Below are 26818 nucleotides of genomic sequence, written 5' to 3'. Positions count from 1 at the left end.
TTCCAGCTTGTGCTTCTTCCAGCCCAGCGTTTCTCATGATGTACTCTGCACAGAAGTCAAATAAGCAGGGTGACAATATACAGCCTTGACATACTCCTTTTCCTAATTGGAACCATTCTGTTGTTCCATGTCCAGTTCTAACTGTTGCTTCCTGATCTGCATACAGATTTCTCAAGAGGCAGGTCAGGTGTTCTGATATTCCCATCTCTTTCAGAATTTTCCACAGTTTTGATTCACACAAAGGCTTTGGCATAGTCAATAAAGCAGAAATAGATGTTTTTCTGGAATTCTTGCTTTTTTATGATCCAGCGGATGTTGGCAATTTGATCTCTGGTTCCTCTGCCTTTTCTAAAATCAGCTTGAACATCTGCAAGTTCACAGTTCACATATTGCTGAGGCCTGGCTTGGAGAATTTTGAGCATTACTTTACTGGTGTGTGAGACGAGTGCAATTGTGCGGTAGTTTGAGCATTCTTTGGCATTGCATCAGTTCTTCTTATGTTCTATTAACTCTTGGCTGCCTGGTAGCTTTAGTGGAATTTCACAAATGATACATTGTTGGGCTTCCCTGATATACACTTTCTTTAAAAAAGAAATCTGTGCTTGTTAGTTTTATATAGGTGCCAAAAGTAATCATCAGTTCTGTTGGACAGAAGATAACAGTTTGTTTTTTTTTTAATGCACTCTGTAGCCAATGTTTCCTGCCAACACTGTTGCTTTCTATAGAGTCTATCCATTATGTTAAACAGAACTTGAGACTAAGACTTTGTTTTAAAGATTTATTATTTATAGATGATTTCAGTTCAAGATATTTTTCAGATTAATACATTGACAAACTCTCATTATGGAATAAACATCATGCAATCATACTGAATAATTTTACGTTTGCTGCTGCTACTGCTAAGTCGCTTCAGTCGTGTCCAACTCTGTGCGACCCCAGAGACGGCAGCCCACCAGGCTCCCCCGTCCCTGGGATTCTCCAGGCAAGAACACTGGAGTGGGTTGCCATTTACTTCTCCAATGCATCAAAGTGAAAAGTGAAAGTGAAGTCGCTCAGTCGTGTCCAACTCCTAGCGACCCCATGGACTGCAGCCCACCAGGCCCCTCTGTCCATGGGATTTTCCAGGCAAGAGTACTGGAGTGGGGTGCCATTGCGTTTAAGGATGTTTATACATAGTACATTGGTTTGGTTGATTAGTCACTAAGTCATGTCTGACTCTTGTGACCCCGTGGACTGTATCCTGCCAGGCTCCTCTGTCCATGAGACTTCCCAGGCAAGAACACTGGAGTGGGTTGCCATCTCTTTCTCCAGGGAATCCTTCCAACCCAGGGATCACACCTCTGTCTTGGCATTGGCAGGCAGGTTCTTTACCACTGAGCCACCAGGGAAGCCTGTAATCATTGGTAAAAGTCTAAAAAAGCTATATTGCCTATTACATTTAACTCTAGTTTCTTAAGTTTTTACTGTGTCTTTTACATAATATAATGTAGGCAGACTATCTAACTTGCTGTTTTCTTTATTGATGACTAATACTTCAATTCATTTTCAGAGAAAATTTCTTACTTATGAGGTTGAAAACTCTGTACTTCTCTTGGCCACTGTGTTAATAGTTCAGTGTCTAAATTTGACAGTTGTCTGTGAAGAAAGCTTATAAAGCTACATTATTGTAGTCTATGTTTTTATATTACACTTGAGATCTATAGATTTATATATAGATTTATATACATATATGTATATATATTATATATATATATAGATTTATATACAATGTGTTTTTCATTAAAATAATATACAAAGATTAAAGAAGTTTTAGCAGTTTGGCCCTGCTGAAAGTAACATGGGTGTCACCAGGCCCCCTTGGTGGTCTGTTGCCATGTCAGTATCACGCTTGGTGGGGTACTGCATCCAAATCGGGAGGTGGCTGGCGAAGTCAGAAACTAAGGTACAGCTGGCCCATCCAGCTATGTGGTGGCAGCGGAGGAGGGCCTGGCATTTCCAGGGCTGCTGACAGGGCAGCGGGGAGGTGGGCAGCAGGGAGGGAACCTGAGACGGCACCTAAGACTTACATTCATGCATACATTTGGATTCTTCCCTGTGTGTATATCCAAGATCTATCCACGTTTCCTCATAGTTGTACTTTATCCCTTTTGTTTTCTACCTAGCATTGGGTAATATGTAGCATAATGTACTTATTGATTGGCTTAGTGATGGCCACATAAGTTGCCTCCGACTGTTTTACTAAGATAAACAATGTATTGTGCCCCCCACCCCCACCCGTTCCTCTATCCGAGTCTGACTCTTCAAGGATCAACCTGAGTGCTAGCAACTAGTAAATATTTAATCATCACTTTTGAAACTGGTTTATGCAGGGTCTCGAAAACCAGGTTGTGTGTTTATTTGAGTGGGTCAATTTGCTGAAAGCAGATTTACAGAAAGCCACTTGCAGAATGAAAAAAATGTCAAAATCCAATTTGCCAAAAACAAATGCTCTAAATTACCAATTCCATGCACACTTGAGACCTATTAAAAAGTCTTAAAAGCCTTCTGTGAGGTAAGCCAAGGAGCAGGGGCAGAGCGTGAGCATACAGAAATAGAGATGAACTGCAAACTCTGTTTAAGAAAAATTCCCCCTGTCTTTGTACCAAATGGCTGGGGTACATGCAAAACTAATGCTCTGAAAAAAATCTAACTGGCAAACTCACTTTCAGCTGCTAGTAACAGGCACAGAAATACAAATAAAACTGGTTTTATTTCCTAATAAACTGTCTAGAGATAGGCAGGTGCTAGTGTTGGATCAGTGGTTCAGCTGCTTGAGGATTGGCGTCTCTGTGGCTCTCTTCACCCCTCCTTCCTTCATGGCTGAAAGGACTATTGCAGCTCCAGTGATCATTTTGGTGCTTGTGACAGAAGAGAGGGAAGAGGTGCCCTAGTTGTATCTATCACTTTAATCAGGGAAGCAAAAGTTTTCCCAGAGGTTCCATGGTCAAAGCTGTGTCCCCCAGCCACCCTCGCTGGAAGAGAGTCTGAGACAGTGAGCATTTATAGCTTTTCCAGGGTCTTTAGTGGAAACAGATACAGGGGAAAGGGGTTGGGAATGGTGGCAAGTGGGACCACCAATGTTATAATTAAATATAATTAACTTCTCTTTCAAAATAGGTAGCTTTTAAGTCAAGAAATGTCTATCAACAAGTTTAAGATTATAACTTAAAACTCAGTTCTAATCATGACATATTTTTTTAACAGATGCGTTTCTGCTACACTGCTTTTCCTTTTTTTCCTCCCTAACATTCTAGAGTGGGACTAAAGTCAAATTAATCTTTCAAGCAAAAGAGAGGGAAAATCAAAAGACCAACAGTGGCAAAACGCTTTCAGCCACTCCCCTGCTCACTGTCCTTCCACACCAAACAACATCTGGAAAACATTCCCACATTCGCTGGCATTCAAAAACTGATACAGCTGACCAAAGTCCATGTGGTTTCCTCTGGCTCCATTGACACTGAATACTTTTTCTTCAAAAACTGAAAATTTTCTTTGTCTCTCCATGTCCTCACTTGTACCATCAAAAGGAATGTCTTCTCGATGGCGAATTAAAATTCTCTTCCAGTTTAATTTTCTGAGCCTGAAAAGAAATTTTCAGAGTAGAAATTTTGAAGATGTGTAAAGCCCTGAAAGTAGAAGTTATAAAATACATTTATCAATGCCTTTTCCTAGAAGTAAAGAAATGTCCTTTCATCTCACATGGATTTTATTTTAATCTAATATGATTCCAGTAATGTGTGATCAGTCATGTCTGTTTTGCAATGCTATGGACTGTAAGCCCGCCAGGCTCCTCTGTCCAAGGGCTTTTCCAGGCAAGAATACAGGAGTGGGTTGCCATTTCCTCCATATCCCATCCCCAAACTCATTTACTGCTATTATCACTGCCTAGTATCAGCATTTTACAAATGTATGAATTCCTGAATCTCAACCTCTTGAAGGGGCTTGTCATTTAGGGTATCAGTAGAGAAATAAGGTTCCCTGGTGGCTCAGACAGTAAAGATTTTGCTGCAATGCAGGAGACCCGGATTCAGTTCCTGGGTCAGGAAGATCCCCTGGAGAAGGGAATGGCAACCCACTCCAGTATTCTTGCCTGGAGAATTCCATGGACGCAGAAGCCTGGCAGGCTACAGCCCATGGGGTTGCTAAGAGTCGGACATGACTGAGCGACCAATACTTTTCATTTCTCACTTTCAGAGAAATAAGATTAGAAATCTTGTTCCACAGGGTACACACAAGTTACAGCATCGCTAAGATGAGAGAAGAATCAGATCCATAGGAATGGAGGGGACAGTAGACAGTGTTGTGGACAGGGGCGGGATTTAATGTCTACCTACAGAACATCTTCTCTGTGCCATGTGTCAGGTGAGGGGAGTACGCTGACCAAATGTGAGTGCTGTTTTAGACTAAATCCTGTTATGACTTCAGGGACACACAGATTTCCACATCTCTAGTATCATGTGATACATGACACAGTGACAGATTTTTTTCCTGGGCTCCAAAATCACTGCAGATGGTGACTGCAGCCATGAAATTAAGAGACACTTACTCTTTGGAAGGAAAGCTATGACCAACCTAGATAGCATATTAAAAAGCAGAGATGTTACTTTGCCAACAAAGGTCTATCTAGTCAAAGCTATGGTTTTTCTAGTAGTCATGTATGGATGTGAGAGTTGGACTATAAAGAAAGCTGAGTGCTGAAAAATTGATGCTTTTGAACTGCAGTGTTGGAGAAGACTCTTGAGAGTTCCTTGGACTGCAAGGAGATCCAACCAGTCCATTCTAAAGGAGATCAGTCCTGGGTGTTCATTGGAAGGATGGATGCTGAAGCTGAAGCTCCAATACTTTGGCCAACAGATGCAAAGAACTGACTCATTGAAAAAAGACCCTGATGCTGGGAAAGATTGAAGGAAGGAGGAGAAGGGGACGACAGAGGATGAGAGGGCTGGATGGCATCACCAACTCTATAAACGTGAGTTTGAGTAGACTCCAGGAGTTGGTGATGGACAGAGACGCCTGGCATGCTGCAGTCCATGGGTCACAAAGAGTCAGACATGACTGAGCGACTGAACTAAACTGAACTGAGTATCATGTTGCATACTGTAATAACTGACAAGGCATACAGAAGTTGTGAAAACCTTGGACTTCTCTGGTGATACAGTGGAGAAGAATCCACCTGCCAGTGCAGGAGACATGGGTTTGATTGCTGGTCCAGTGAGATTCCACGTACTGTGAAGCCACTAAGCCCATGAGGCACAACTCCAGAAGCCTGCATGCTTTAGGGCCTGCAAACCACAACTCCTGAAGCCCCTGCCTGGCGCCCTAGAGCCAGCAAGTCACAACTCCTGAGCCCGTGTGTCTAAAGCCTGGGCTCTGCTACAAGACAGCAGACTGCAACTCGAGAGGAGTGCCCACTCGCTGTAAGAGGAGAGAAAGCCCGCACATAGCAACGAAGACCCAGCGCAACAACAACAAAAAAGGCTGTGATAGCCAACCTTGACCAGAATTCTTCACAGGCACTCTGTGGGCCTTCCACACAAACAACACCAGGTTTCCCAGGCATGCTAAACCCAGACAGGGAAAGCTCCTTTGCCCACTCGAGAATACTCTTTCTTTTGTATTTGTTGTAGATGTGATGGCTGTAGATCCAGAGCCTTGTGAGAACGTGGTCGCCTGGCTGGACTATACTTCCTGGAGCAGGGGATGGGGTGACGTCTTTGCTGATGTAGCCAGAGGCATGTTCTCGAACCCACTCTGTGGCATTCAGGATACAGACATCTCCGAGACAGTTCTTTTGTAGGTATGCGGTCAGATCCGTATTCAGCCGAGCCTGCTCGGATCTACTTAATAATTCTGACCTGATGGAAAAGATATGGGATTAAACATTAAATCAATTTTCTCAGAACAAACTTGAGAAGTGCTTTTGTTCTCAGATTAGTTTTTCCTCTAAAGTTGGCCAGGGTCTGTAACGTACCTGACAGTAATTTCAGGCAGAACTGCAGGGTATTTAAAAGGAAGAATACAGGCCAGAGAAAACATCACCTGATTAAAAAAACAGAGAGAAAAATTGCCCTAAGTGCTGTTTTAAGTTGAGACATATTTCAGTGCTTCCAAAAGTAACACTGAATTACCATTGCTTCCTCAGATACGTCCAGGTTCATACTGATTGTAAAGTAAACTTTTGAAGATCGTCCTTCCATGGTCCTCTTTTCAATGCATTCTTTCAGTTCTGCTAAAGCCAGCTGGTCATTCACGATGAGCTCGTTCTCACCAGGGAACATACTGGCCAGCAGGTCTAACTCAGAGAGTTGGGCCTCTGCCTGTTCAATCTCAGTCATTTCGGGGTACCTGTAAGTTTCTAAGAAGGTAAGGATAAAAGAGACATTTATAAATACAGTCTTGGAAGAACTCAACATCGGTACATACTGAATATGGGTACTTACTGAAAATCTGATTTCTTAATAAAATATGACATTTAATCAGAATACCTTCTGTGTTACTTTCAGATGTAATATACTAAGGATCAAAAAGGGGTTTCCCTGGTAGCTCAGTGGGTGAAGAATCTGCCTGCAATGTGGGAGACCCAGATTTGATCCTTGGGTCAGGAAGATCCCCTGGAGAAAGGAATAGCAATCTACTCCAGTATTCTTGCCTGGGAAATCCCATGGATAGAGGAGCCTGGTGGGCTACAGTCCATGAGGTGGCAAAAAGTTGGATGTGACTGAGTGACTGAACCACCTCCAAGGATCCAAACTATAGGACAACCCAATGACAGTGATAAAACTCCAAAGAAACCCAGGCACCAAATTTCTCTGTATGTAGATAGTTGATGTGGCATCTTGAGATACCACAACGAGCAATTACATGGAAGTAAACATGGAACAACAGACTGGTTCCAAATAGGAAAAGGAGTACGTCAAGGCCATATATTGTCACCCTGCTTATTTAACTTCTATGCAGAGTACATCATGAGAAACGCTGGGCTGGAAGAAGCACAAGCTGGAATCAAGATTGCCGGGAGAAATATCAATAACCTCAGATATGCAGATGATACCACCCTTATGGCAGAAAGCGAAGAGGAACTAAAAAGCCTCTTGATGAAAGTGAAAGTGGAGAGTGAAAAAGCTGGCTTAAAGCTCAACATTCAGAAAACGAAGATCATGGTATCCGGTCCCATCACTTCATGGCAAATAGATGGGGAAACAGTGGAAACCAGTGTCAGACTTTATTTTTTTGGGGCTCCAAAATCACTGCAGATGGTGACTGCAGCCATGAAATTAAAAGACGCTTACTCCTTGGAAGGAAAGTTATGACCAACCTAGATAGCATATTGAAAAGCAGAGACATTACTTTGGTCTAGTCTGTCTAGTCAAGGCTATGGTTTTTCCAGTGGTCATGTATGGATGTGAGAGTTGGACTGTGAAGAAGGCTGAGCGCTGAAGAATTGATGCTTTTGAACTGTGGTGTTGGAGAGGACTCTTGCGAGTCCCTTGGACTGCAAGGAGATCCAACCAGTCCATTCTGAAGGAGATCAGCCCTGGGATTTCTTTGGAAGGAATGATGCTAAAGCTGAAACTCCAGTACTTTGGCCACCTCATGCGAGGAGTTGACTCATTGGAAAAGACTCTGATGCTGGGAGGGATTGGGGGCAAGAGGAGAAGGGGACGACAGAGGATGAGATGGCTGGATGGCATCATTGACTTGATGGACGTGAATCTGAGTGAACTCCGGGAGTTGGTGATGGACAGGGAGGCCTGGCGTGCTGCGATTCATGGGGTCACAAAGAGTCAGACACGACTGAGTGACTGAACTGAACTGAACTGAACTGAAACTAATTGTGTAGTCAAAAGTCATATCCATGATATAACCAGGAGAGAGGCTCTGATTGGTTACCTTGGAAACTCAGAATTAAAAGAATAAGGAAGAAAGTTAGATGTGTGGTCATTTTTTTCTCTTAATATTCATTAGTTTTTTAAAAATAGAAGAATGTGAAAAACAGAAAATAAAGGCTAATTATCCCACAGCTCAAGTAACACATGTCAACAACAGCAAAAAAATTACAAGATTATAAAATTCAAATGATGGAGAAAGGTTAAAAAGTGAAGACACAGTTTGCTGCTGGTGACTGCTTCCCCTAGCTAAGTCCCCTATCCAAGGCAGAGATTTTGGCGTTTCAGAACATTTTAGGCATTACACATATACATATATGGAAGACACATGGTGGTATAATGTGTAAATAAAGGTAGACAATGAAATATATAATTAAAATGTATCTACAAGGGGTGATATTTACTAATCTTTTGTCCTTACTTCCTAACTCTCTCCCCACCAAATATATTTTGGAGATCTATTCACTGTCAGCACATAGATTGATCTATCTCATTCTTTCTGGTGGTTGACTATCATAGTGAATCAGATAGATATGTCATAATTTATTGCATTCCTTATCTACTGATGGCCACTGGGTTTTTTCCCACAGTTTTGCTATTACGAACACTTCTGTAATGGAATTTTATGTATACACACACCCACACAAACACACACAGTTTGGTGAGCTGTGAATAATATATACACAAGTTTGCAGAGGTGGCTGATTGGTACAGCATTTTAAAAGTTTTAGGCATTTAAAAGTTTTAGACAATATTTAGAATATTGTCAAGTTGCCTTCCAGAAAGTTGCTACATGGAAGTTTAAAATTTTCACACAGTCCCCTGCTTTAAAAAAAATTCTTGGCATAAAGTCTTTATATGGTATTCTATATCTGTGTGAGCCATTCATTAGTTTTTATTTTTAAGGAGGCAGACTCACCAGCCTTTCCTTTTACAGCTTCTGGACTTTGAATCTTTGTTGGAAAAGATTCTTCCCCCCTCCAAGGTTATAAAGATTACAAGATGCTAACCAAAATAGGATTTTAAAACATTTTTTAGAATTTAATAACTTGATTTTCATTTGCAAGAAAGTGCTGCTGCTGCGCTTAAGTCACTTCAGTCGTGTCCGACTCTATGTGACCCCATAGACGGCAGCCCACCAGGCTCCCCCGTCCCTGGGATTCTCCAGGCAAGAACACTGGAGTGGCTTGCCATTTTCTTCTCCACAAGAAAGTGCAGGGCCATCTAATAAAACATGGAGGCTAAGCACATGTATTTGTTTCTCTTTCTCTCTTTTCCCTCCATTAAAATTAGAGTAAAGGAATAGATTCTTAAATATAAAGGGACAGGAAATGACAGATAAAAGCTGTCAACAAAATACAGGAAGATGGAAAAGGGGTGAATGAATCACAGCTAACTTAGATTTCAGCTTTCTTCCCTTTATTAACTGCTTAGTTGGGTGGGGAAGGGAACTGCAGAACTTCAGAAGGGCTCAGAACTGTTAACACCAGCTACTTTGGAAAGCTGCTCTGTGTATGCCATAGAAAACATGAATTTGTTGAAACTCTAGAGTCTAGACTTTAGACCCTCTTTCAGGGTTTATTAATATTGGCACTACATATCTGATGGCTGAATCACAGATTATAAGACTGTTGTTCTAAATGTATGTAGAAGAAAAATTTAAGATTATTATATCATTGAATTAAAAGTGACAAGATTTCTGTATTTTACTGACACTGGTAAAATATGACACCAGCAGACTATAGTGGGTTGCTGCTTCTTCCGTGTCAAGTCTGGGATATTTGAGGCAAAAAAAAAATATCCAAAGGAGTGATCATCATGTCCTTTCTTGGGTCCTGAGGTCCTTCGATGATCTGCCACCCTCTCTCCACCTTTCAAAATATTTTTGTGTTTTATATATATATATATATATATATATATATATATATATATATATATAAAACGATTCTTTGGGGGAAGACTAGGAAAAATATCCTTAAAAGTGGAAGTCCCTCTAACACAATATTTTTAATTTATCAAGTTGGCATTAAAAAAAAAAAGAAAAAGGAGGAAATGTTGTTATAAGGAATGCTGATCTAAAAATGCCAATCTTATGAAGCTGACCTAAAGAAAAACCAACACATAAAAATGTGTTTCTAAGGATGGTCACTGTTAATAATAAGAAAAAATTTCAGAAATGGCTTAATTATTCAGCAACAGTACAGTAGTTAAGTAAATACATAGGCATACCTTGGAGATACTGCAGGTTTAATTCTAGAACACCATAATAAAGTGAGTATCACAATAAAGTAAATGACACAAATATTTTGATTTCTCAGTGCATATAAAAGTCATGTTTATACTACACTGTATTCTGTTACGTATGCAATAGAATTATGTCTAAAAAAAAAACAATGTACGTACCTTAATGATAATCTTTTTGTAATAATGACATCAAAGATCACTGGTCACAGATCACTATAACCAATATAGTAATAATGAAAAGTTTTAAATATTGTGAGAATTACCAAAATGTGAGAGCGAGACATAAAGGGAGCAGATGCTGTGGGAAAAATACCACCAGGAGACGTGCTCAAGAGTTGCAACAAACCTTCAATTTGTAAAGAACAAAAAAACACACTATCTGTAAAGTGCAATAAAATGAGATATGCCTGTACACCCTGTACATCCAAACAGTAGAATATTATGAAATAACTTAAAAAAATGGATATTGACATTGATGTTCATGATGTATGGTTACTTAAAATAGTATATTGTAAAAATAAAAAAATAAATGAAAATAGATTGTAGAACAATATAAATAATCTTAATCAATAAATAATATTACTGTTCCTTCTTATACCATCACACATACATGAAAAAAAAATCACAAAGAGAATTCACAAAACAATTAACAGTTGGCTAATGTGGGTTGACAGAAGAAGAGAAGGATTTTCACCTTTTAATTTGTATGCTTCTATATTGCTTGAAGTTCATGATTAGCATGTAGTACCTCTAAATTCACTAGAAAGGAATAAGAGTTATGCTTCTGAATGGCAACCTGAAACCCACTGATGCAGAGGAAACACGGCTTACCTTCTCAACAAGAATTTACTCTGGGGAATCAAACACCATTATTTCAGTTGATGGTATCTTCATGGACTTCCTTTTCATCTTTGGTAAAGGTTGATTGGGCAGCTATTATCTGTAGAGCTTCATCCTTCCTTCCTTCCTGGAACTATTTAGTTTGAAGATCAGGACTTATATCTAATAAAATATAGAACAGTGAAGGTAAAAAGGCCAAGTGTTCAGTGACCAGTATTATCACAAGGATTAAAATGAGGACATGATCAATAAAATGGGTCATCAAAAAAAGATTTGAGGAAAGTGGCACAATTTGAGTTGAGTCTTAAAGGAAGGGTAAGACTTAGACACGGAGAAGGCAATGGCACCCCACTCCAGTACTCTTGCCTGGAAAATCCCATGGGTAGAGGAGCCTGGTAGGCTGCAGTCCATGAGGTTGCTAAGAGTCGGACACGACTGATCGACTTCACTTTCACTTTTCACTTTCATGCATTGGAGAAAGAAATGGCAACCCACTCCAGTGTTCTTGCCTGGAGAATCCCAGGGACGGGGGAGCCTAGTGGGCTGCCGTCCATGGGGTCGCACAGAGTTGGACATGACTGAAGTGACTTAGCAGTAGCAGCAGCAAGACTTAGACAAGGGAGGAGGAGGCATAATGTGGTAAGGGAAGAAAGGTGTGCAGGGCAAGAAAGCACAAGAAAAACAGCAAGAACCTGAACCTGTCCCTTCTTCCCAAGTCCAACTGCCCAGGTATAATTCAGGGAGTCATCATTTGGAATATTTTCCCTTATGCTACTTACTGTTTGTCCTCTAAACCCATCCTTGGTCCTTCTTTACCCTTCCCTGGACTCTGGACAGCTAATCTCCACAGCCTATAGCACCCAAGTCTTCTGCATTTCTTGTGGTTGGCCAATGCTCTGGGTGGAAGTGGGAGGATGAGAGGAGAAAGAGGCCAGGGTATTTCTTCATTATTCTTTCCCTGCTTTGGTGGGATTCTGACAATGACCTATGACCAAACTCCTGCAAGCAGCCCTTCACTTCTTTAGCTTCAGTAGAGCTTTCAGCCTAGAGAAAGTCAGAGTTCCTTTAAATCTGGCCATACCTTGGGACCTCCCCTGGTGGTCTAGTGGTTAAGACTCTGTGTTTCCACTGCAGGGGGTGTACGTTTGATCCCTGGTCAGGGAACTAAGATCCCCTTGTACCATGCTGCTGCTGCTGCTAAGTCGCTTCAGTTGTGTCCAACTCTGTGCAACCCCATGGATGGCAGCCCACCCAGCTCTGCTGTCCCTGGGATTCTCCAGGCAAGAACACTGTAGTGGGTTGCCATTTCCTTCTCAAATGCATGAAAGTGAAAAGTGAAAGTGAAGTCGTTCAGTCGTGTCTGACTCTTCGTGACCCCATGGACTGCAGCCCACCAGGCTCCTCTGTCCATGGGATTTTCCAGGCAAGAGTACTGGAGTGGGGTGCCATTGCTTTCTCTGCTCGTACCATGTGGTAAGGCCAAAAGATATATATGTAGGTGTGTGTGTGTGTGTGTGTCTGTGTGCACTTAGTCGCTCAGTCATGTCTGACTCTTTGTGACCCCATGGACTGTGGCCCACCAGGCTCCTTTGTCCATGGAATTTTCCATGCAAGAATAGTGGAGTGGGTTGCCATTCCCTTCTCCAGGGAATACACACACACATATATCTTCAGAATATATATATATATCTTCAGAAATATTTAAAATCCCTGGATTATTAGAATTCCTTATCTTTTCTAGTCCTGTTGGAGTTGGGGAACTAGGAAACAACTCGTTAGATGGTTATTAGAGGAGGTAAATTTACTTTTGATTTATCACAGTGGTTAAGTATACTCTGTTGCCAGACTGCCAAGATGCAACTCCTGGCTCTGCCACTTACCAACTGTGTGACCTGAGGCAGGTGGCTTAATTTTCTGTGCCTTACTCTTCCCATCTCCAGAATGGGAATGACAGGGCTGCTGTAAGTTATTAAGTGAGGATGTGTGGGAAGTACTTAAAATGATGCCTGGCAACAGAGGAAGTGCCATAAAGAGCTTGCTATTTTTATATTCAATCAACAAATATTTCTTGAGCACCTATTGTATGTCAAGCACTAAGACTGCGATGATGGACTAAAGTAACAACAACAGAAGCCCGCCGCCTGGCCCAGAACCCACGGGGGGCTAGGGTGGCCTTGGGCTCCGGCCGGCCGGCCCCCCATCCCCCGCCCCCGGCTGCCCGAGGAGGGCTGCGCGCGGCCCGCGGGCCAGAAAATAAATAAATAAATAAATAAAGTAACAACAACAAAAAAATCTCTGCTGTCAGAGATTTAACCTAGTGGGAGCAGACTATGATAACAGAACACACACACACACATTGCCATGCTCTCTTCCTGGGGATCTTCCTGACCCAGGGATGGAAAACATGTCTCCTGCAGCTCCTGCACTGCAGGTTGATCCTTTAGCACTGAGGCACTGGGGAAGCACCACATACATCGCTCCCCCGCACCCCACATATATGTCCAGTGAATAACTGTTATGAAGAAGATAAATAAGAGAAGGTGCAAGTTGCTGGGAGTGGTTCAATTACACACAGGCTGGCCAGGGACAGCCTTTTTGCTAAGGTGACTGTGGGGGAACGAGACCTGAAGGCACTGAAGGAGAAAGCCATGTGTTGAAATGAGCAAAAAGTCTTCCAGGCAAAAGGAACAGCATGTCCATAGTCCAGGAAGCAGGATGATGCTACATGAGGTGGCTGGAGCAGTGAGCCAGGGGCAGGGTTTTAGGACAAAACGTTAGAGAGGAAATCAGGGGCAGTCATGTTGGAACTCAGGGAATGGCTAGGGTTTAGGATTTTTTTAAAATATATATCTATTATTTATTCGGCTGTGCCAGGTCTTAATTGCAGCACTGGGGATCTTGCAGCATTTGATCACCAAGGAAGTCCCAGGATTTGGGGTTTTATCCTGACTGATATGGAAGGACATTGAAGGGGTCTGACTTATTAAAGGCCCACACTCACTGCTGGGAAGAAGGATGGAAGCAGAGTTAGCAGGTAGGCACTACAATGATAGGAGAGATGATGGTGGCTTGGATTAGGGTATCGTGGAAGTGGTGAGCAACTGTTCGTGTTGTAGACATGTATTAAGAGTAGACCCAACAGGATCATTGATGAATTATATGTGATATGTAAGAATAACTCCGAGGCTTAGAGAAAACTGGAAGAATGGACCTACCATTTACTTGGATGGGGAAGATGGTGTAAATCTGAGGCTTGGTCTTAGACAGACTAGGTAATGAAATGTCTATCAAGTCACCTAGTAAGTACAGACGTCCAGCAGGCAGCTAGATGAACAACTACGGTGTTTATAAGAGATCTGGCTGAAGATGTAATTTAGGGACTACTGAGCATTTCTCTAAAAGCACGTTTGTTTAGTCAGTGAGGGAGTGAGTTAATTCGGGAACAGGCCTCATTGAGTTTAGAGGTCTGGGTCTCAGCGACGCATGGGTGGACGGCTACCGGAGTGATGTCACAAATAAGTGATTTGTCCAGTTATTTTCGTAGACGAGGTTTCAGTACCAGAAACACCTTGAACAGGATTTTCTGACTCAAGGTTTTAGTGAATATCACTGTAAGAACGTAGAATGACACGAGCTTCCTTTTTCCCTTGCAGTTTTTTTCTTTTTATTTTGACTATTAACTTACTTAGAAAGTTTCCCCTGGCCCCCACCCTAACGACAGACCATGTTCAGGATGTGTGTGGTGTGTTTGTGTTTGGCGTGGGGGGGGGGGGAGGAGCGGGGAGGGGGGCGGGATGGGAATGGGGGTTACTCGGGGTTGGGGGCGGTGGGGCTCGGTGGAGAGGAGACGAGGGTGGGCGGGGCCAGGAAACGCGGAGCTAGTTCTAACCAATGAGCGGTGAGAAGTTGATGGGAAGTCGGGGCCACCAAGTCGCCGAGTTGCCCAGCGACGGACTGGGCCGCCGCAGCCTAGGAACTCCCGGTCCGCAGGTGCCACCGGTGGACAGAAGACTCACCTCGAGCCATGGACCTGTAACCAGTGCTGTAACCCCGAGTTTCCTGGCTGCACAAACGTCTCGATTCTTATTCGGAGACACCCTCAAGGATCCCAGGGCTAGCGAACCGGAATCCGACAAACAGCCTTGGTCCGGCCGCCTGAGGAGAGTGAGACACCTCCCTCCCGGACGGCCGCATGCGCGTTCTCAAGCCCGCGCGTCCCGGAAGTCGGAGCTGAGAAAACCGGGATCCCTGGGCCTGGCTTCGTTTCTGTCAGCCGGATAGTTTTTGTTCTTTATTCGCGTTTCCCAGCTGCTGCCACTGTCAGTGAGAAGCATGGCCGGCAAGTTTCCTGGGTCAGGATATGGTCCATTGAAGTAACGCTCCTCAAATTCGAACTTGCGGCGGAGTCCTTCGGGGATCTTGGTATAACGCAGATGGGATTCGCAAGGTAGCCTTGGAGTCCCACGTTTTGCATTCCTAAGATCTTCCCAGGTAGTAGCGGTCCTGCTGGCCCCTGAACGACGCTGAGTAGCTAGGCAGTAGGGACAGGTGAGCGTGGATGGTGGCCGTGGCGACTCTAGAAAGGACCCTGTGCCAACACAGAAATTTATCTCCGCGAATCAAGGACAGTTTTAAGCTGACTCCCCAACACGAGAGTAATTAAAAGATGTTTTTCTTAACCAACTAAATATACGCAATGTACCTTTTCCTCTATGTTACACATTCATTGTAGAAATCTCATAAATAAGATTTATCGCCTGATATTGGGTCTTCCCTGGTGGCTCAAACGGCAAAGAATTTGCCTGCAATACTGGAGACCTGAGTTTGATCCCTGGGATGGGAAGATCCCCTGGAGGAGGGCTTGGCAACTAGCTCCAGTATTCTTGCCTGGAGAGACCACACAGACAGAGATGGTTGGCGGGCTACAGTCCATAAGGTCGCAGAGTCGGACACGACAGCGACTAAGCCCAGTACAGCACAAGCTGGTATTGATATTAGGTACTATCATTGCTAAATTTTTTTTTTTTCTTGTTACAAAAATGTGTTTAAAGGTCTTCATAGCTGCATCTTCTACATGGTGTTTTGTGAGCATTTTTCAGTGTCAATAAATAATCTTTCTCCAACTTTTATGGAACATTTCAAGCATTACAGCAAAGTTGAGAGAATTTCACAGTGAAGCAATTCACAAAGAAAGGAGAAGGAGGAAGTTGATTTTGCTCCCCAAAGGATTTTTGGAATGTCTGAAGACGTTTTGAGTTGTAACAACTGGAAGCGTGTGTGCTTTGGCCACCTAATGGGTAGAATCCAGGGATACTGCTCAACTTACCAGGGTGCACCAGGGTATACCCCCTACAAAAAATTTGCTGGTCTAAAATGCTGGTAGTGCTAAGGTTAAGAAACTGACCTCAACAATGCCTAACTAGCTTTGTCATAGATCTAATTCATCCATCCCATCTCTTTTAATGCATTTCAAAGTAAACTGCAGACATTAGTCTACTTCTAAGTACTTAAGCATGCATAACATTAGGATTTCAACTATGTAGGTTTTTTTAAGTAAAAAGGAAATGTATATCTTAAATGTATATTTGCTGAGTTTTGAAAAATTCACACACCTTGGTAACTCAAATCCTATTAAGATGTAGAACATTACAGCACCCCAGAAAATTCTTTCAGGTTCCTTCCCAGTCAGTCCGCAAGGAACCCAACAGGCAACTGTTAGTCTCCCCCACCCCCCCACACCATAATTAGTTTTGCCTGTTCTAGAACTTAATACGGAGAAGACAATGGCACCCCACTTCAGTACTCTTGCCTGGAAAAAGCCTCGTGCGCTGCAGTCCAACGGGGTCGCTTGGAGTTGGACACGACTAAAGTGACTTAGCAGCAGCCGCAGAACTTAATAGAGATGGAATTATCCAGTAGGTACTTTTGTGTAAGGCTTCGTTGTATGTATCCATGTTCTTGTGTGAATCAGTAATTTCTTTTTATTCCTTAGTTGTATCCACTCAGTGGCTATACCTCAGTTCTTCCATTCCTCTTTTGATGGAGACATGGGCCGTTTGCAGTTTTTTGGCTATTATGAGTAAGGCTGCTGTGAATAGTCAAATACCAGCATTTCTCATGACTGAATTTCTTCAGTAAGTATTAAGCATTATGTTCCAAACACTTCTAGGTTCTAAAGATATAGCCACGAGATATAGAACAAGACAAAGGTGCCCCCATTTCAAAGAGCTTAGGTCTGCTTGTTTCTGGGTATTTATGGGGGCAGAGGAGAAGGATATGGCACCCTACTCCAATATTCTTGCCTGGAAATTCCACAGACAGAGGAGGCTGGCGGGCTACAGTCCATGGGGTCGCAAAGAGTCAGTCAAGACTGAGTAACACACACACATAAGGTCAGGGAGGTGGGGTAGGGGGTAAATACATAGGTAACTATGAAATAAAAATACCAGATGGTGATAAATGCTGGGTAGAGAAGTAAAATAAGGTGATGTGAGTGATAAGGTAGCCATGTTACCTATGTTTTTCAGCCAATTTCTTTATGTTAAAGTGACTTTTAAAGTGTGAACAGAATTAAAAGATCAAAAGTGAATGGCATTCTAGGTGTGGTACAATGGCCCTAAGGCCATTTTAGAAAAGAGGGAAAAAAAACAAGGCCTTTGTGCTAAATGATGAAAACTTAAAAAATTATGTAAGCAGTATAGAGCAGGAGAGCCATTTACCCCCCAAATTTAACCATCATTACTCTGGCCAATTCGATAGGTTAGGGTGCCACTTTCTTAACCTACTTTTATCAGATTACTAATAACGATGACTATTTATTTGTATCATGTTTTTATTGTGAATTACTTGTTTATATCCTTTGCCTGCTTTTCTATTGGGACCTGCATCTTTTCCCCTAGCGATTATTGTGTCTTCTGCATAGGACTAAACTCCAAGGCGACGAAAGCCTATGTTTATTTCACTTTACAGAGGGCTTGGCACTTAACCTATTTCTAACGCATAAACAGTAAATATTTGTAAATTTTACCTTGTCAGCAAGGTTAGTTCAAGACTATATACTTAACTTTAGAAGTCGGCTGGTCAGAATTCGAGAAAATGAGTAAGATTTAAACGTCCCCCTTCAAATGTGACGTGTTTAAGTAAGGTAATCATCCAGGAGACTACAAATGTCTGACCACGCCCAGGTACCCATACTTTGCTGCTACTGCTGCTAAGTCGCTTCAGTCGTGTCCGACTCTGTGCGACCCCACAGACGGCAGCCCATCAGGCGCCCCCGTCCCTGGGATTCTCCAGGCAAGAACACTGGAGTGGGTTGCCATTTCCTTCTCCAATGCATCAAAGTGAAAAGTGAAAGTGAAGTCGCTCAGTCGTGTCCGACTCCTAGCGACCCCATGGACTGCAGCCTACCAGGCTCCTCGGTCCATGGGATTTTCCAGACAAGAGTACTGGAGTGGGGTGCCATTGCCTTCTCCGACCCATACTTTAGAACTATTTAAATAACTCAATGACCACAGTGGGGCCAGTGGTAAAGAACCCGCCTGCCAATGCCGGAGACACAAGAGACAGACACGGGTTTGATCCCTTGATTGGGAAGATCCCTTGAGTAGGAAATGGCAACCACTTCGGTATTCTTGCCTGGAAAATTCCATGGACGAAAGGAACCTGGTGAACTGCAGTCCACGGAGTCGCAAAGAGTCCACAAGACTGAGCGCACATGCACCTAATTACCGGAAGCGGGGGAAAAAAAACAAAAATCGACAGCCAAGTCAGTCACAAGCCACCGCGTTCACACTTCCGGCGCGAGTCCCGCGCAGGCGCCGATTAACTAGCGTCAGTACCGCCGGGCCCCAGGGGCACAGCCGCTTCCCATAATGCCGCGTACCGGAAGTTGTTGCTTTCCAGGGGTCACGCTGGCTTCTGCTCCGTCGCTCTCAATTCGTCACCGGGGAGGAAGACGGAGCAGGCTGCCCGGCCCGAGGGCCCATTAGGGGATGCAGCAATGGGCGCTGTCGCCGTGGGTGAGTTCCGCTCCCACTGCCTTCGCAGTCACCACTCGCATGACTTCCTGCGCGCCCGGGAGCCCTAATTTTCCTGCCCCGACCTCGTTCTCTCCTCGAAGGCCCCTCTGTCTTTAAGCACGTTACCTGGCCTCGGCCCAGTACCGCGTTCTCATTGGCCTCACGTCCTGTCAGTTCCAGGAGCTGACCAATGAGTTGTCGGTGCTGGCGCCCTCCTCGACCCAGTGGACCCCGAGGTTCCCCCCGTGGGTGCGGAGCAGTTGGAAGGGAAGGGGAGGTCTGGCGGACTTCGCGCGGCCGGGGACTCTTCTTACGAGTTGGCGCTGAGTTTGCCACCGCGTCCGCTTGTTGGTTATTAGGACAGGCAGGAGCTGTCGTCTATACGATTCAGTGCTCCCAGGGTAGGACAACTCTTCGCGAAACTTGAAAGCCCTGTTTTAGCCCCGCTGACAGAAGTTTTCCAAACTCATGCATGTTTAATGGATCCCAGGCAGGGGTGGGAAATACTTGAAGGGCGGAGAGGGAAGGGAACTGGGTTAGTAGGAGAGCCGGCAAGACCAGCTATGATTTATGTTTTGCGTGGAGCCCTGCAAAGAGTAATTTGGCCCAGAAGGTAACGCTCATCTGAAGACTCGCCTGAAAAATTGAGGAGATTTGTGGATGTTTTATAGATGATGATGCAGTACTGTTTTCACAACTCATTAGATGCCCTTTATAGTTGTCAGAAATTTATTGGGAGCTCTTTTTTTCCCCACATCATTGAAGCAGTCCCTCTACTGTCCTCTGCCTGCAGCAATTACAGTTCGTCTTTCAAGTTTTCCTTTGGCGTCTGAGCGACTAGCAGGTCCAAAACCAGATTTGCTAGTGCTGTCTTCACTGCTGCAGATTTCTTCATTCTTTACCTTTTTCTTTCTCACCGGAATTTGTGTGCTTCATTCTTGTATACCTACCTTTGCACCTTATAATCATCCTTAATGCCACAGGTACTATTCTCTTTTTCTGTTTAAATGCAAGAAGTATTTCTGGATCTGCTATATGTTAACACTATTCTAAATGCTGTAGGTGATTCAGAAGTAAGGCCTAAAACACTTTCTTGCTCTTAGAACTTTAGATTCCAGGTAGAGAAATGACATATGTCCAGGGAAAAGATTTAAGAAGCATCTCACTTAGGTATCTGATCAGGGTACAAGATGAATAGCACACACTGAACGCTGGGAAAGCAGAGTTGAGTGGTTTATTTAAAGTCAACTGGTTGCCTAAGGCTCCATTGAAATGAACATCTTGGAGGAATTGGGAAGATTTGGATAGATGGAGCGAACTCCCAGCTAGAGAGTAAAGGCTTAGAGGTGGAAGGCAAGGTGTTTTGGAGTGGAGGGTACAGAAGAGTCCGTAGGATTCTGCTTTGGAACCAAAAGATCTATGATTTAAGTTCCATTTCTGCCACCCTGTGATCTTTCATCGTTTTGAGTTTACTTCTTTAGCACAATGCTCCATTTAAAGGCTTTTGTGAAAATCAAATGAGATAATATTTATGTAAAGGCTTTGAAAATCCGAAGCACTGTATGACTAAAGATTAGTGGCTCTTTTCTGAGACATAATGAGAGTCAGGGTTACCAGGGTGTTGAGGAAAATTTATAAGGGACCACGAGTGCACGGCACAGGAGAGTGGGTTGAAAAACTGTCAAGTACTTTGAATCAGGAGAGTGATTTGATGAAAATGGCATCATTGGAAGATAATGTCTGTACTAGAATGCAGCACAGATTAGAGGGAGTTGGATTGGAGTGAGGCAAGAACTTGGGTGCTGTTCCTCCCCCCTTCCAAATCAGAATACACCCTCATTTTGTATATAACCATATAGTTTTGTTCTGTTAATACATACATTGGTTTTGTAAACATGAAACTTTGTTAATGTTTTATCTTTGAAAAGGGTAACAGTTAATGATTTAGCACTCATTTTTCTTACAAACCTTGTGGGATTACCTTGAATTACCCTCACATTAAGAACTAAAGGAGGAATATTTTTAAGACTGTAAGCCAGAGCAAGATGACAGCTACCTTTCAGAAATAATTGGGAAGTGTTTTAAAAATATATGTCCCACGTCCTACTTTCCACTTATGCAATCAGAATTTTCACAAGCATCCCAGGTAAAATAATTATTATAGTCATTTAAGTCATTTTGACACTAAGTTATTCTAATGTATGTAAACTATAACTTTTCAACATCATTATTAGGTAGACTTGTATGTACTTTCAGTATTTTTCATGTTTTCTGATTTTTAATTGTTGACTGAAGAGGTGATTTGATAATGAGCTAGATTTGTCATTCTTGCCTGGAAAAATCCCATGGATGGAGGAGCCTGGCAGGCTACAGTCCATGGGGTTGCAAAGAGTTGGACTCGACTGAGTGACTTCACTTCACTTCAGATTTGTCATATTTCAAACTGATTTTGTCAAGAATATGATAATGTAAATGGTCAAGAATACAGATGTAGTCAGTTTTCAGTTAACATCCATAGGAAGTTCTGGTGTGGGAAGATGCAGAACAGTGTATCATACTATGTTATTTGGCTTTGAAACTATTTTGCACATTTTCTGACTCCCTCTAGGAGATTGTTTTCAGAATTATTTTAATTTTCTTTGAGAAATTACAAATCTAATTGCATTGCCTGCAAGAACTTTCTTAGATAGCTTTGAAGAAAGGGAAATTAGAGTTTCAAAGTGCTACCGCCATTCCACATTTATGGTGTGAGAAGTTAAGTTCCTAATAGTGTAAAGTGTTAAGACATCAGGATCTGTGTAAGAAGATACTAATTCTTTCCAGACCTTTACATTTATTGAAAACCTCTTAACATTACTAAGAATCAGTTTCCTAACCTATGAAAAACAGAGGTAATACTCTACTTCCGGGGGTTCTTATTGAAAACAATGATACATGTGAATGGTCTTTGTAGCTTATAAAGTATGATAGATACACAAAATGATACGGTTTAGTTACATTACTGTATCCTAGAGAACTGTAAAACTTTTTTTTTTTGGTCAAGCTAACTTTATCTTGTTTTCTAGATTGTTGTTTTGTGTCAGTAAGTAACCCCTAAAGTGCCAACATGGGAAAGAAACGGACAAAGGGAAAAACTGTTCCAATTGATGATTCTTCTGAATCTTTAGGTATATTTCACCAATTAAATTTTTAAAGTAATGTTTGTATCCCTAAATGGACATCTATTTTAATATGTAAAAATGGGATCAATGTGTTTTGATTATGTTATTTTGTAATTTGCATTCTAACTTAATGTTTGTATAGACATGTAATTTAATAGTCTGCACAACATTTTTAATGGCGTGATATTTATTCCATTGATATAAAAGACTATGGGTGCGTATTTCATGATTTATTTGGGTAATCCTCCACTGTTATAAATGTAGGTAATCTTCAACTTTTCAGTGTTATGAATGGTGTGATACTAAATATTTTTGTAGCTCAAACTGTGCACATCTGGTTATCTTCTTGGTACAGATCCTATAATTAGAATTGCTGAATTAAGAGGTATAAATATTTTCTAGATTCTTTTGGATCTATTGCCATTCAGAGATGTATTACTAACGTAGAGGCCCCCTAGCAGCGTAACAGAGTACACATTTCTCTGAACCTTTATTGACACAGGTTGGTATCATTTGTAAAAATCTTTGCTGATTTGCTAGTTGAAAAAGAATATTTTCTTTTTTCAGTTTGTGTTGTTTTTGACAACTTACTGGGCTTTAGTAGTTTTTCACATGATCTCATTTGCATTTGTATTCTCTTGGTGCATATTCATTGGACATAAAGCTAATTGTACCACTTGATGAGTTTCTAAACCTCCAGGAGCCCTGAAAGAACTGAAGCCCTTTAGAGTGGCTTGCATAGCCTGTTACCGATCTGGCCCCACTGGGGTTTTCAGTCTCAGGTCCTGCTGCTCATTATTTCACTTGTGACTGCCATTCTGAGAAGAGAGCATGCACTTCTACATTTTATACGTCCATCCCTTTGTTAATGGGATGTGGCCTTTTCTGGGTCAGGAAGATCCCCTGGAAGAGGAAATGGTAACGCGCTCCAGTATTCTTGCCTGGAGAATCCAATGGACAGAGGAGCCTAATGGGCTACCGTCACTAGGGTCGCAAAGAGTTAGACACGACTGAGCAACTAAGCACAAGGCCTTTTCAGATTGTTTACTCCATTAAATCATAGTTTAAACTATGAGCTTGAAATTAAAAACACTTAAATCCAAATTCTAGTACAGCCACTCAGTAGTTCTGTGACCTTGGGCACTAACTTTGAGGTTTCTCATCTATCATTGGGGGTAGTACAGTCTGCTTTTCGTGGTGGTTGTGTAGAGTAAATGAGATAATGTGTGTGAACACTTAGCACAGTGTCATGCTCATAGTACCTGCTTAATCAGTATGAGAAATTTTTATAACTATACATATCTCCCAAGATTGTACAGTCATTACCTCTTCTGTGAACTTCCGTTGACTTTAGCCTTCTCTTGTGCTGCTGTAGTATGTCTGTAGCACTGCTCCCTAGGTGGTGCAGTGGTAAAGAATTCACCTGCAAATGCAGGAGACATAGGAGATGGGTGTTCAATCCCTGGGTCGGGAAGATCCCCTGGAGAAGGAAATGGCAACCTACTCCAGTATTCTTGCCTGGAGAATCCCATGGACAGAGGAGCCTGGCGGACTACAGTTCATGGGGTCGCAAAGAGTTGGACGTGATTGAGCAACTAATCACCCAAGCATATGTATAGAGCATATCTAGAGATTCTTGTGCCTTCATTTATTTGCTTCTGCGAGAATGTGAGCTGCTCAAAGAAAGAGCTGTGAGTTGGTCATGTTTTCGGTTGTATTGTCTATTACAGTGCCAGACATGCAGCAGTTGTATTGTTGACTGAATGAGGGACCTTCTCTGCAACCTTATAAAATAAAGAGGATAATAGATACAATTAATAAATTGAAGTGAATTTAGGGTGGTGGTGGTTATACCTAGAACTTCAAAGCTTGTATAAGATCTTTCTTACATAATCATCTCATGATCAAATATCAGACAAAAATTTAAGTTTTTAGGTTATCTAACAATTAGTTTATAGAGTAAATTCATTTTTGAAGTTCAAATCAGGTGTAAGTTTTGAGATTAACTGAAGAAAGTCATATTCTACCTCATATTTGTTATTTGTTTTAATAGAACCTGTGTGCAGACACATTAGAAAAGGATTGGAACAAGGTAATTTGAAAAAAGCTTTAGTGAATGTGGAATGGAATATTTGCCAAGATTGTAAGACGGACAATAAAGTAAAAGATAAATCTGAAGAAGAAACAGAAGAAAATCCTTCAGTTTGGCTGTGTCTTAAATGTGGCCATCAGGTATGCTTAGATTCTGATCGATTCGGGATTGTATTAAACTCTCTGAACTTATTTTAGAAGATAGTACCTAAAAGCACGGTATGGGTGACCAGAATGTGTGTTGGCGTAGTTTGTGTTCCCTGGGGAATAGGTTCTGAGACTCGGGTGTGGGGGGTTTATTGGGGAGTATTCTCGGGTACTGTACTAGGAAAACAGGGAGAGAAGCAAGCTTAGGTGGAGGCAGTGCTTCAGGGCTTCAGCTGAACCCACAGTGGAGTCTGGTCTTCAGAGAGGTCCTGAACTGCGGCACAGGGCCAAGCTTCTGTCCTTGTGCCTAGACCAGTCATTGGATGTTGGTTGCTTCTGGGGAATGGAACTGATGGTGAGGAAGGCAGCTTCGTTCCACTGAGGATAATTCTTGGGGATGGACAGACAGAGCAGTGATCTGTCCCCAGGCCACATTTCTGGCCTCTGGGGAATGAATACCTTGGGTCTGGTGGTATCTGGGTGGCAGAACCGCTCACAGGTATCATCATGATACTAAAGGTCAGGAGGGCCTCTTAATCACCCTTGGTGGTGGTAAGTTTACCTGTTAGGAAACTGGACTGAGCGGTGGTAACGTTTTCTAAAACTACAGTGTAGTATCACAACCAGGATATTAACACAGATACAATCCAACAGTCTTAATCAGGTCTCCCCAGTGTTATTGCTCTTAGTTTGTGTGGGGGTGTACGTGTGTTGTGTATGTATTAAGTGCTGTTTGGTTCGGCACCTGTGGAGATTTGTATCCACCACCACAGTCAAGGCATTGAAAAGTTCCGACATCACATGGAGTGTTATGTTGCCTTTTAAAAATCATGCCCACTCATGCCCACCTCTGGACTGCTACCCTTCCTCCCAGCCCCTCACAACTTCTAGTCTGTTCCCTATTCCTAAAATTTTGTCGTTTCAAAAATGTTGCATAAGTGGGATCATGTGATACACAACGTGTTGGGACTGACTTTTTTTACTTGTGAAGGTTTTCCCAAGTCCTGTGTCTCAATGGTTGCTTCTTTTTTATTGCTAAGTGGTATTCCATGGTAGGGTGTACCACGGTTTGTTCACCCATTGAAGGACATCTGGGCTGATCTCAGTTTTTGGTGATCATGAGTAAAGCTGCTATGAACATTTGTGTACACATTTTTGTGTGAATTTAAGATTTCATTTCTCTGGGGAAAATGTCTAAGAGTGCAATTGCTGGGTAATATGATAATTAAATGTTTAGTTTTTAAGATACTTCCAGGCTTTTCCAGAATGGCTGTCCTATTTTATATTCCTCCCAGTAGTGTTTGAGTGATCCACTCTCTCCATCCTTGCCAGCATTTAGTATTGTCACAGTTTTTTATTTTACCATTCTGATAGGTAAGATCTCACTGTGGCCAGACAGTTACAAAATTTTATGTTAGCATTTTTATTTATTTGTATTTGAAAAGTTGTCATTTAACCTGTTAGATACTTATGATGAGCATGAATATATTTTACTACTACAAATTTTCCATAATGCATTTCCTATTATAAATTTTATTTATTTTGCTAGTTTTTTAGTTCCTTGGGGTAAGACAGTATCAGTATTAACTGTTAACTTTCATCCTAATAGTTATGCTTTACAGTGTTAGCACAGGATTCTCAGTTATTAGATATCTCACGTTTGTTTCAGATAGCCTCAGTTGGTATTAGAATTTTCAAAATCAATACCAAATTGCAGTTCATTTATTTTAGAACTAAATGTTGAATGGGATAAATTAATCAGTAGGTTTGGTATCATAGTTAAAGCGTAGAAGCCATTGATGGATATTTCACCCCCAAAGTAATATTTTTTAGTAGCTGCAGTAGAGACAGGACCACTTATGGTAGTGTTGTCGGAGAGTTGAAGGCTGGTTCACATAGATACACAGTGAAGCTGTGCTTCTTAGCTGTGGCTCATCAGCTGCAGGTGAACAATCTGGTCATGTTCTCCTGTGAATACGCCTATGCAGATGTAGGTGGAAGTCTCCCGCTTAACTTGTTCAGTTAATGCTTATTGACCTCCCTCATTTTGCTAGTCTTTGGTAATAGATTCATTCAGTTTTTCATGCCTTCAGGATTTACACTCCTGCAGAAGGGGTGTGAAAGGGAAGAAAGGATACAGCTTCACTGTAAGGTAGAAAATAAGGCATGCCCTCAGGAACGTACACCATATTTTGTGGGAGTTTGTCTATAGGAGGAACAGTGTTTTCTCATCTGGGAAGCTGGGCATAGGCTTCTAAGAGGAAGTGGCCTCTGAGCAAGATCCTGAAGACCAAGTGGGATTTGATCCACGGCAGTAATGGTAAAGAATTTCAAGACAGATGGAATAATGTGAACAAAAGTGTATTGTGGAAGCGAGGTGGTTTTAGCGAGT

The 26818-nt window shown here is 42.2% G+C and overlaps 2 protein-coding genes across 11 annotated transcripts in view; one reads left to right on the top strand and one right to left on the bottom strand.

Moving 5' to 3' along the window:
* Positions 1-2371: 2371 nt before the first annotated feature.
* RWDD2B (RWD domain containing 2B) lies at positions 2372-18980 on the bottom strand. 2 transcript variants are annotated; one of them, XM_027542212.1, is made up of 6 exons: positions 18892-18980; positions 11001-11171; positions 6168-6394; positions 6011-6078; positions 5532-5894; positions 2372-3619 (listed from the first exon to the last, which is right to left on the bottom strand). In XM_027542212.1, exons 3-6 carry the CDS (start codon positions 6372-6374, stop codon positions 3385-3387), a joined length of 873 nt encoding a protein of 290 aa, XP_027398013.1. In that variant the 5' UTR covers positions 6375-6394; positions 11001-11171; positions 18892-18980; the 3' UTR covers positions 2372-3384. The 2 variants fall into 2 exon arrangements, with proteins under 2 accessions (XP_027398013.1, XP_027397925.1); XM_027542124.1 differs by lacking the exon at positions 18892-18980 and adding an exon at positions 15026-15209.
* The window catches only part of USP16 (ubiquitin specific peptidase 16), a 25926-nt gene continuing 18008 nt past the window's right edge, over positions 18901-26818 (top strand). The window contains exons 1-5 of one of the 9 annotated variants that reach the window (XM_027541420.1): positions 18938-19027; positions 19821-20010; positions 22093-22194; positions 22591-22690; positions 24242-24420. Coding sequence is in view for 5 of the 9 variants with exons in the window: in XM_027541340.1 (XP_027397141.1) it covers positions 22134-22194; positions 24242-24420 (240 nt within the window). In the remaining 4 variants the exon portion in view is untranslated. Of the gene's footprint in view, positions 19028-19264; positions 19429-19456; positions 19641-19820; positions 20011-22092; positions 22195-22590; positions 22691-23691; positions 23880-24241; positions 24421-26818 lie in introns of those variants that run through there. The other 8 variants (XM_027541095.1, XM_027541597.1, XM_027541340.1 and 5 more) reach the window with 8 other exon arrangements.

This window comes from Bos indicus x Bos taurus, chromosome 1 (assembly GCF_003369695.1).
Source record: "Bos indicus x Bos taurus breed Angus x Brahman F1 hybrid chromosome 1, Bos_hybrid_MaternalHap_v2.0, whole genome shotgun sequence".
NCBI lineage: Eukaryota > Metazoa > Chordata > Mammalia > Artiodactyla > Bovidae > Bos > Bos indicus x Bos taurus.
This window is presented reverse-complemented; position numbering and strand designations above follow the sequence as displayed.

What these genes read in the sequence shown, in the direction of transcription:
- RWDD2B (XM_027542212.1), bottom strand. Translation starts at nt 6,374, where the DNA reads ATGACTGAGATTGAACAGGCAGAGGCCCAACTCTCTGAGTTAGACCTG. An exon ending in ACGTATCTGAGGAAGCAATG is followed by an intron (nt 6,079 to 6,167) that starts GTAATTCAGTGT and finishes TTTTTTAATCAG; the next exon opens with GTGATGTTTTCTCTGGCCTG. An exon ending in CTGCCTGAAATTACTGTCAG is followed by an intron (nt 5,895 to 6,010) that starts GTACGTTACAGA and finishes CTTTTCCATCAG; the next exon opens with GTCAGAATTATTAAGTAGAT.